The sequence below is a fragment of the Colius striatus genome, chromosome 1 (assembly GCF_028858725.1).
Source record: "Colius striatus isolate bColStr4 chromosome 1, bColStr4.1.hap1, whole genome shotgun sequence".
Classification (NCBI taxonomy): domain Eukaryota; kingdom Metazoa; phylum Chordata; class Aves; order Coliiformes; family Coliidae; genus Colius; species Colius striatus.
Window position 1 is genome coordinate 191,444,526 of NC_084759.1, and position 11,176 is coordinate 191,455,701.

At 42.4% G+C, this 11,176-nt stretch overlaps 1 protein-coding gene across 8 annotated transcripts in view; it reads right to left on the reverse strand.

The window, feature by feature from the left end:
* The window catches only part of KIF21A (kinesin family member 21A), an 88,599-nt gene extending 81,683 nt beyond the window's left edge, over window positions 1–6,916 (reverse strand). For all 8 annotated transcript variants that reach the window (XM_062018656.1, XM_062018622.1, XM_062018612.1 and 5 more), the window contains exon 1: window positions 6,684–6,916. In XM_062018656.1, coding sequence (XP_061874640.1) covers window positions 6,684–6,727 — 44 coding nt within the window. In that variant the 5' untranslated portion in view covers window positions 6,728–6,916. The remainder of the gene's footprint in view (window positions 1–6,683) is intronic.
* Window positions 6,917–11,176: the final 4,260 nt, after the last annotated feature.

Below are 11,176 nucleotides of genomic sequence, written 5' to 3' on the forward strand. Positions count from 1 at the left end.
ACTCCACAGCTATATAGCTTTTCAGCTTAAGATGCCACAGTATTATGCAAAAGACAATTAGCATGGTTAGAAATGGGAGGGAAAAACACATTTAATGAAAATAATGAAAAAACACACAGGCTTAAACGAAGACAATAACCAAGCGGTTAGAGCATTGACCCAAAATGTGGAAGACCTTTGTTCAAGATCCCAAATGAGATTTTATCAGATGAGCAGAGAAGTCTGATCAAATCCTTCCACTGACAAAAGAAACCAGAGCAGAAAAGATTGTCAGACTTTGAGATGTCCTATAAAAGAATATTTTCTGTCCAGTTCTGTTAGCTATAACCTTCCATGCATTCAATTGTAGTAGTTAAAAGACAGTAGCATGCTATAGCATGATGGTTCAACTCTTACTCCCCTTAGAATAATGTTTTAGTTCTGCATTTAAAAGATCAATTATGTTGAACGTAAATTAAAGGGAAAATAAGTGCCCTTCAAAGCCACGGCATACAAGAGAAAGCATTTCAAGAAATCTGGAGTTTGTAAGAGACAGTATGAAAAAAATTACATTAAATCTGAAGTGTCCTGCAAAGAATTAGGTGTTTGCTACCCAGCTGAAGTAAGCAGAGTCCCTCCAACAGCATGAATGCCAGAATCACCAGCAAGATCCCAAAAACTACCTAGACAACAAAATCTCCGATCAATTTTTAAATCCAGCAATAGAAGTGCACTGTTCAACTTGAATTGCTGCTTATGGTATCATAATGATATCATAACCTTTTACTAAGGTTTTGTTGCTCTCAGTTTTGTGTTGCAACTCCACAGCAAATAGGCTGAAGGGATGCATCATTCATGTTAGGCAGACTTAAAGATCCAAAGCAGCTTAGAGAGTGATTGTCCCAAACAGCGAGCCTAGAATTTGTCACCTGATTAAAAAAAAAATCAAATAATTCTTTAAATAAAAATGAAATGTTTCAGCAGTGCCCGACTTTTCCAAATCTGTTACGGAAATAACAAAAATAAAGGACCAGATGGTACTCCCTCCTCGCTCCTTATTTCCATACAGAGTCTATACAGGAATATTTTGTGCTAATCAATGGTTAGCTCTGAATCAGCAGGTTTTCACATTGTAAAATGTATCTTGAACAGACGTTCTCTACACATCAAACTCACTGTGATGCTGACCTTAAAATCCTTTCACTGTTCTCCATTTTCATCTTGTTGCTATGGTAAACACATTAAACAAGAGAATATGTTTGAAAAATAAGGCTTCAGTAACACTTGGAGCAGATTTATCTATTCTACAAAAGTTTCACCAGGGAAAAGTTGAAATAAACATAGAGAACTACAAAAAAAGGAGGAAGGATGGGTAGAAAATGAACAAAGATTTAAAACAATTTTAGAAGAGAAAGAAAGCACAAGAAAAAGGCACAGCTCATATAGTTACTTGCTGAACTTGTTCAGGTCTGATCTGATTTCTAATTAAACTTTCTTGTTCACCAGTTCAAATTACACCTTAAACACCTTGCAAATATTTTACACAGGACTGATACTAGTATACCAAAAAATTCTCTACTCCAGCAGCTAGAGATTTGGTAAGATACTGAATCTTTTCCTTTAACAGGAAAAAAAATGCACCCAAAATGGCTTTATTTCCCCAGCAGTAGTCAGGCAACAGAACATGAAAGCAAGCATTCAAGCAGCCATCTCTGAGTGGGCAGCAAAGGCGATCTATGAAACACTTAAAGCAAACACAGGGAAGGCAGAGGAAAGGAGCAATGATCCCAAGCACAATGGCCATACTGGAAGAATGTACATAAGTTACACAGAAAAACTGAAAATATGAAGCCTTGAGTTGGGTAATAAAAGAATGTCTAGACCAACAATATCAATCTTAACGCTTCACAGAGCATAAGTAGTAAAGAAGATACCATTAAATGGAAATCTATGACTAAGTCAATGGATTTTCAAAGAAAGGTAAACTCCCAAGTCATCTTCTGACTTCGGTGAAATACCAAGTTAAAAAATATAACTCACCAACAAGCACAAACAGACCACTTGTGCACAGCATTCATTGCTTTTTCTTCTTCCTAAATTCAAGTAATATCCATTTTTTGACAAGGGAAACATGAAATCAAGGGAAATGTCTGACTAGGATTTCTTTTCCCTCCATCAAAGAATGAGTTGAGTTTACACCACGAGTGGTGGAAAGGGAAGTTTATTTCCTAGAAAGCAAGATCAGAGATTTCAACCTGCCCCAAGCAATATAAGTTACGGATGATCAAGTAAGAGATGATGAAACCAAAATTAATTCAGCAGCAGATGGTGTCATGTCTACTTTTTTTTCAACTAAAATGCAAAACATGTGCATGGCATAGCATAAAATTTCAGTAAAGGACAAGGGAATGTTTGTTTAAGTAAGAGAGCAATGAGAAACATCAAAACGAGCAAAAGATATGCAACATGAGCTTTCCCAAAACAAGATCTCTTTTGTAGCTTTCTGTTAACAGGCTCTGTCTCCAAATGAGGTATTTCTCAACACCTAACATGTCCTCAGAAAATTATTATTTAACACCACTGAACAACTTTTTTTTTCTTCAGTGAGGTATACGTGTCTAATGATACATTAACAGTTACTTTGAGACATTTTTCCTGAAAAACTTTCACAGCTTCACATGATTACAGATGGGTAATAACTATTTTCTATTTAAAGGAAAACTAGTTCATTTTTAGGAGCTGATGGATAGTATGGTAATCTGTTGTTGTTGCTTATCAAATTACAGAACTATTTATGAGACTGCCTGGCACTGTATGGGAAGAATAATACGAGTACCTCTGCTCTCCAGAACTTATGATATATACCATAGCATATACAGCCATTTGTCTAACATTTGAGGATCTGTTTATAGTAGGAAGCATAAACATAGCTGTAAGTGTTTGCAAAACAGTAGCCCAAGAAAGAAAATCCATTTCAACAGCCACCAAAGTGCAGTGAGGTAGTGCCCTTGCCATAGTAGGGAAGAAGACACAAATGATGACAAAAAGTGGAAACTTTCACAGCTCTGGTCTTTACTGCTCACTGATGTTAAGCACACCTGACCATAAACCACCATTCCCTGACTCCTCTCTCCTCTGGCTCTTTGTGTCTTGCCCATTAACACACTTTCAACTGGACTCTATCTTTCACAACAACATGTCCAATGACAAAGTCTTATTGCCTTTAGCTTCACCAACTGGCGCTTCATGTCCTGTTATTACCCACTCCATCTGAGGTGTCACCTAAGCATGGCTGAGATACCATCATATTTTTCTTCATTACTGGTCAGCTTCCATAGCTACTCATCTTTTCAAATCACTCTTCAATATGTCATCTTCATGTTTTCATATAGCATCTTAAAGGACAGTATTACAAATCAACACTAAAGCTTAACATCTACATGTCTGAGGCCTCCACTGACTCAGAGTGAATCAAGGTCATGTTCCTTCTTTGGAGAACCAGCAGACAGACTTTTACTTCAATATTCTACATTGTTACTTGTTCTGCATACCAGGATCCAAATAACAGACATCCTTATCAGAGGGCAGCCTTCCATGCAAGCCTTCTGATGAGCTCTACCCAAACACTATTGCTCCTCTAAGGTTCTTTCTCTTGTTTAGCTTGTACCCAAAAACACAAAGGACTGAAGTCTAACTTCCTTGTCTACTTTGGTCATCCCTTCTAGGACGTCCCAACTCTACAGCTCCAAGGTATATGAGGTGAGGACAGGCACTAATCATTAACTCTCCTGATGGAGCTGTTTCAATTCGTATAACACGGTACAGGTTTGGCTGGTAAAAGTGACCGTATTTCTGATCTTATATACAGTCCCTGGATAGCTCATACCAATCACCTATGCTGTTCATACCATTTCATAGCTTTCTTGTCAAATGACAGTTTACATATGCTGAAAAGATATTTATAAAAGCATAACAGCAACTTCAGATTTACACACACAAAAAAAGATATCTTTTCACATTTTAAAAAAATAAATAAAAGGCCCTCTAATTCATGAACTCTGTGATTTTTATCTGAAAACAGATACTATACCCAGTCACACAGACAGCAAAGCTCTTTGTTGAAGTTGCCCGCCATCATCAAAATTCTAAGTCCACAAGCTTTTCAGTGGATGACAATAGAGAAAAAAAAAATTTCTTAATTGGGGAATTTAACATTAGTTACTGGGTTATCTGCCAAACTATTTTCAGCTGTCATGCTTCACTGAACTGGAATATTTAACTCCTTGTTCACAAACCCATTATTACACTGTCGAAAATGGGGAGCAATTAGCTTACAAGATGATAGCTTAAAGGTGGCACTAATTGGATAAATGAAGTATTTTTGAATCTTGTTGTACACAATTAAGTGAGCTAACCAGGTTCTGGGAAAACAATTTGCTAAACAATTTCAGTGATGTCTGTTCCATAATCTATGTTCAAAGTTTAAGCAAATTCAGCTTTGTAGTACAAATACACCTTCGCAGTTTCTTACTTCAATTACTACCACCAGGGTTGCAAAATAAAAGCTGGTCATGCTTTAGAGCAAGCCTTGTACAGGAAACACACACACACAAACATAACGACTAACTCATCACAACAGTGGAGACTGTCACTCAACTAAACCCAAGTTCCCAAAAAGAACTGAAGAACAAAGCCAACAAGGAAACTGAATGTAATATTCATAATGCACGGTACAGCATGGCACCGATACACAGCGAGCTGCAAGACCAGTTGAATTATAGGACTGTGCAAAATAAACAATCAGAAATAATAGAAAACCATCTACAAAGAGCTACTGGTGGGAAAAAAAAATAATTGTGCATGCTTTTGTTCATGATTGCTAAGCAGAGAAGGAGAAATCTTGTACATGAATAGTTAATCTGCCAAAAGCAAGAAAGCAGACAGGAAGATGCAATTCTCCCTTACTAGACTCAGACATAAGATGTTAGTTGGACAACTATAGTACAGAAATCTGCCTTGTAATATTAGGGATGTTTTCAAGAGTTACAGGTGGGTAATTTCAATTCATTTATACAAATCCTTTGCCATATATTATTTCTAACCTATTTATCACACATCTACAACCATAAACATATTTGCTCCAGTAGGTTTCACTTAATTCCTAGCTGCAATGAATGTCTGTATTTGTAAATGAACTTCTACATCACTACTTTTTTTTTTGGCTCAGAACATATTTAATATTTTCTTCAAATGACAGAGCAGTTTGTAAACCTTTAACACACCCTTTTTTTAGGATCACACCTATCTCATATTTTCCTTTTTTAAAATACAGCCTAATTATGCTTTGGAAAATCACTTCCCTGTACTTTATGTGAAAAAACATTTCAACAGATAACACTACTCACAAAAGCATCTCTCCCCATAGAAAACCCTACTGCAATCGGCAAGTAGATTTTAATGAACACAGCCCATTTATCGTGCAGGGGCAGTGTTTCTCTGTTTACCAAAAATGTTATTGAATCATCCCCCCACACGCAACTACCAACAACAGCATGCAGTAACAGCGCTTATTCCTACACCCTTCAGAGAAAAAAAATGATCCATCCTGTTTTTCTTCCTGTATAATCCTTGTATTATCTGCCAAGGTGAGCTGTATGTAGTGGTTCCAAGGACCTACTGGTCGAAATAGACCTTCTCCTAAAGTCTGATTTCTTACGGCATAGTATTCCAAGTATGTCAACACATTAATATAAAGAAACTTCTTCAAAGAAAAGAAATAAATCATCATTCAGTATCACCATCAAAACATAAATATTGACAGACATATAAACAGATACTTGTACACACATATATACACATTTCTCCTCATGTTTGAATTAGGCAAAGACATCTTGAAAATTAAGGCATCCGTGGGCTAATCTGGAAGTTCTTCAAACAATAAACTAGTATCTTCACATTAAAAAAAAAGAGAAGAGCCAAGAGTTCACTGATGAACAACAGATTTTTATCTCTGATAGAAGAGTAATTTGAATTAGCTGATGTTGTAAAGTGATTTAAACTCCACTCCCATTATGACTTTCACATATCCCTATTCCTTTTTACTCATGGAAGTATGTCCCTCCCGGTGTGCTAGGTTGGACACAACCTCCTTAGGATAAAAGCCTTTATCCTTCTAAACAGATCATTCTACCAGCATCCAGTCTCGCAAAGCGCCGGGATGCAAACGCCATCGCTACAGTGTAGGGGCTCCTTTACTTCCATGAGTAAGCACTTACAGCATCAGGCTATAATTAGTTGGAGTATTTTTAGGGTCACTGCTGAAAATTAGAGAAAGGACTGAGAATGCCCTCAGAATGGGTTTGGGTTTGTTGGTGGGTGGGGCTTTTTTCCCCTTTTTTCCTTTGGTTATTTCCACCAGCTGTAGGAAAAAGGGGCTCAGCAGGAGCCGAGGTGACACACTCTTTCTGCAGGGAAGACGTCCGTTGCCGCTGTCCCTGCGCGACGATGTCGCTTCCAGAGGGACAGGAGAGAGCTCACGCCGCTCCCGCGCACCGCCCGCGGCCGCTCTCCGCCGGGGGCCCGGCTGCACGGCGCTTAGGGGCACGGCCCGCCGCGGTCACCCGTGGCGTGAGGGCTCCCGGGAACGCTCCCACCTACCACCCTTTCGCCCCCAGCCCCGCAGGAGGGGCGGCGCTGCCGCTTACCTGACCGCCACCCGCACCGAGCTCTCGTCCTGGCCGGCCGACATGGTGCCGGGGAGCAGGCAAGGGGCGGCCGTGAGCCTTGCCGGGAGTGCGGGGCACCGCCGGGCTGAGGAAAGGCCGACTGACGAGGAGCTGCAGGCACGGCGCCCCCCTCACCTCCTCCTCCTGCTCCGCCACCTCCTCTCTCCAGCCATTTTAGGTGCCTGAATGAATAGGTAAAAGCCGCGGCAGCGCAGGGCGGTTCGCGCCGCTCCTCCTCCTACCTCCCGCCCCGCTCCGGCCCTTCCAGTCCCTGGGCGGGGAGCGCTGTCAGTCAGCCCGCCGGCGGGCGAAGGGACGGTCCCCGGGCACCGACCCCCGCCCCTCCGGGCTCAAGCTCCCCCGCCCGGCCGCCCCGCGGCCGCTGCAGCCGCAATGCGTCAGCAGGCCCCGCCCCGGGCAGCCGCCGGCGCGGGCACGACGGCCGGCGGGCGTTCGTTCAACGGGCCTCGCCTCACGCACGGGCACGCGGGCCCGGCACAGCTCTCCGCAGCTGGTGCTTGGCACACGCACACCGCGCTCCTACCGCACACCTGCCTCTGCACACACACACACGGACGTCCCCCTCACATACCTGCCTCCCCACACACACAGACATCCCCCTCACATACCTGCCTCCCCACACACACAGACATCCCCCTCACATACCTGCCTCCCCACACACACAGACATCCCCCTCGCACATCTGTCTCCACACACAAACACTACATGTTCCCCTCACACACCTGCTTACCCACCATGCACAGTTCCTTTCACACGTGTAGCCGTGCACACCTCTCTTGCACAAGCACCTATGCACTGCCAGTGACAGTTGCAAGCAACACCTTTTGTGTCTTCCTGCGCATACACGTGTGTGTGGTGCTTGCACACTTGCATGCAGTGCTCCACTTGCACAGCTCAGCCTCCCACAATTCTCCACTCAAGCTGTCAACATGCACAGCTCTTGCACACGCACACGCACAGCCATACACAAGAGCTCTGCACGCAGCTTTTGAGACTTCCCTGTCAGGAAGAGGAGCTCAACCCCCATCAAGGCTGGGTTTCTTTCTAGTCCACCTGTTTCCATGTCCTGAGCAGGAATGCAATGTTGTCCTTACCCCCTCTTCCCCCTGGCCCTGTGCAGTGCTCTAGACCCTGATGCCTGCAGGAGCACACAGGTCTCCCTTTTTTTCTGGCTCTACTCAAGCAGATTTGTTTGCCCTAGCTGCTCCAGCCAGGCACCACTCTTCTCACTTCACTAATGAAATGCCTAGTGTTTAGTTGGAAACTGAGTGGGTGGATGACATTAATTTTTGATGCAAATAGTATCCTTGCCAGGAAACAAGCCCAGTTATTTTGCCCAAAACAATTCACATTCCTGATGAAGATTTTCCATCAGAATAGGCTTGGGTTTGAATTTGTAATGATATGCTAAAAACCTTGCAGTTCAAGTTGTTTTGCTTCTGATAGTGAAGGTTGTTCACACCCAGGCCCCAGCCTCTGTCAGAGATGGGCAGGTGAGGCCTGTCGACAGGATGGGGCCTCTAGCCATGTCCCTGGCGCTCTCAAGAGTCCCTCCTTCCCTGATGAAATCCACCATGTTATTGTTACTCTACATGTTTCTCACAGTTACTTTCTCTACCTTTTCTATTTTTCTCTATGCATTTAGAAATTCAGATTGTTTCTAGAAAATGTCCCACCTGGCAGTTGCTATACAAAATGATAGTTTCCTGCTTTCTTCTGAATTACACAGCACAAAGCTCCAACAGCACTTCAAAGTATGGGAGACTTGAACAACATATGACTGAGGTAGCCTGACACAATAATTATCCTAAAGGTAGAAAAATGGAGACACAGACACACAGAATCGATCTGAAGTCACTGAGGGAAACTGGTACAGGCAGAACAAAGCCTGCATTTCCTTGGGCTTCCCAGCACACTATTTAACAACATAGGCCAGGTGCTTCACTTCTCCTTTTCACAATATATTATAGAATGGGCAGGCTGGCAGATAAAGAAAATCTCCTGCAGCTGTTGGCATTCATATGAAATGGCCTCAAAGTGAAAGTGATAGAAAACTCATAGTTCAGGGTGTTTGCAGCTCGTGGGGATCAAACACTTGTGACTGTGTCATACATCTACCTATATTGTACTGAGCTATTTAAAAATACCTGCAGCTCATCCACAGTGAGCGGAATCCTATGACATAATTAGGTTATCATAATTTATTTATACCAGACTTACAAATCAAGCTAACAATGAAGCTTATGCAAATATAGGAAAGGCAAAGGTCACTAGGTTTTCACTGTGATAGCTTCCGTAACTTGGCAACTTGCTTACCCAAAAGTATCCAATGCATTTTTTCAGCTGACACAGCAGCAAGGTTAATGTAACAAATGCTCAAGCCAAATTTATCCTTTAGCAGTATCTGCCCAGATTTGTTTCATGCAGCATCTTTTGCTGGGTAGGCTCCAGCGCAGCAAAGCTCATCCACATCACCCTGATTCTTGCTAAGTCAGGGCCTCCAGTCCACCCTGTGACATGCTCTAAAACCCCAGTGGGGAGCAGCAGCCACAGGAGCTACCTGTGACCTTCTCAGTCCTTGCTGCTCAGACCCAGGATCATGCTCCTGATCTTGCCAGGGCTATTTCTCTTCTGGCCCTCTTGAATCCTTAGACATTTGCCTCAGCCTGACTACATCCTCTCTCTCTTCCACATGGAAAATGAAGCTAGCAAATTGAAGTCTGGCAGAATTCCCCCTGAGCTTAATGTTATGTATACAGATGAGCTGGTACTTACAGGTTTTAAACCTTAACGACAAAGATTTTTTATCCACATTGGAATTAAACAGGAAGGCATAAATTTTGAGGCTACAGTAAAACTATTGTAATTTATAGTTATTTCAATCCTACAGTATTATACACAGATTTCCTATCTTAAATATTTCAGCCCAATGCCAGACTCCTCTAAAACTGACATAGCAAGTTAAGTTTAGTTTCCTGCCAAGTTTCATACAAATTGCCTGATTTGTGATCATTGAGGTGTAAAACAGGAAAAAGACAATAGGTCCTGCTTCAGTAATGGCAGATTTTTCTCTGAGCTTCCTATTTCCAGAAAGCATACATTCCTCTTCTTAAAATAAACCACCTGATTTTAGTTTTTCTCAACTCATCCAATGTAAACAGCAGTCTGCTCTACTGTTAACTTGGCTGACCCAGGAAACTTAAATATATGCTCCTGCTTTTCATTTCTTGTAATGTGGTTGGCCTCTGCTCTGCAGTGTCCTGTTCATCTCATTGAAGGATTAACTTGCATAAATAAGGGCACAATTGCTTCCTTTCTTTCATTGTCTAAATACGTAAGCAGAGTGCCAATGGCTTGTTTATCTTTAATAAAGCTATGTGATAACATTTGCAGATTTGGCCAACCTCACAGCTAATGAATGAGGTTTTCCAGAAGGTCTCCTCTGCTCTGGCAGCAGGCTTACAGGTAGGATCCACAGTGTAACACTGGGCTCCAGGACCACAGATACCAATCACCTCTGCTCACCCCATGGTCAGCTACAGAGGTTCACAGCAGACAAACTGCAAGGCTGGGAGACAGGCTCCTTCACAGCTCTGGCTCCTGCTCAGTGCTCAGAGGAGGGCTGCTGCGAACATCCCTCCCTGGCAGCCATCTCAGGTGTCGGATGCTACATTTTCACTTCTTCCATTCTCCTTGCTGTATGACTGAGCACCGTGAACTTTATCCACTGGGCCAACCAACAAAGACCCACAACTGGAAGGGTGAGGGCTCTGACTGATACATACCCACACATGCACACCCTGCACAGATGGTGAAGCTGCGCACAGAGATCCTTTAAGCATCAGAAGCTCCGCAAAGATCACTGAGCCATACACAACCTGAGCGAGCTGAGCAGACGCTCTGACTTAGGAGTCAGAGCCCTACATGTGTTTGCATACAAGTTGTTTAGGTCACACTTATGCTGTACCAGCTGGGTTTGAAATGATCTAGTTGAAATAGATCACATAAAATAGTAGAGCACTCGCTTCAAATTTTCTGTGACAACTTGCAGGTGGCAAATAAGACATTTTAATCCAAGGTTCAGCTTGTTTGTTAGGGCCATACTAAGGTGGCCAATTTCTTTGAGCTGCTGAAAATAATTTGAATCAGAGAAGAGATCTGTTGATGGAAATAACAGAGCAGCATTAGAATTGAGACAATTCACAACCATGGGGATCTATCCTATAGTGGTTTGATAACAATCTTATATTTAAGATTTCACTGTACAAAACCTTATCAGCTGACAGTCATTATACAGTTGTGTTGTTCTCTAGTGTTTTTTCTGCTGAGGAGTAGTAGAACTTTTGTTGAGAAAAGAAATAATAGGCAAAATGACTAATTTCTGATGAATTTGTAACAAGTGGACCAATTGCACCATGACTGTTAGAAGGCTTCAAGCAAAATTAGCAGGT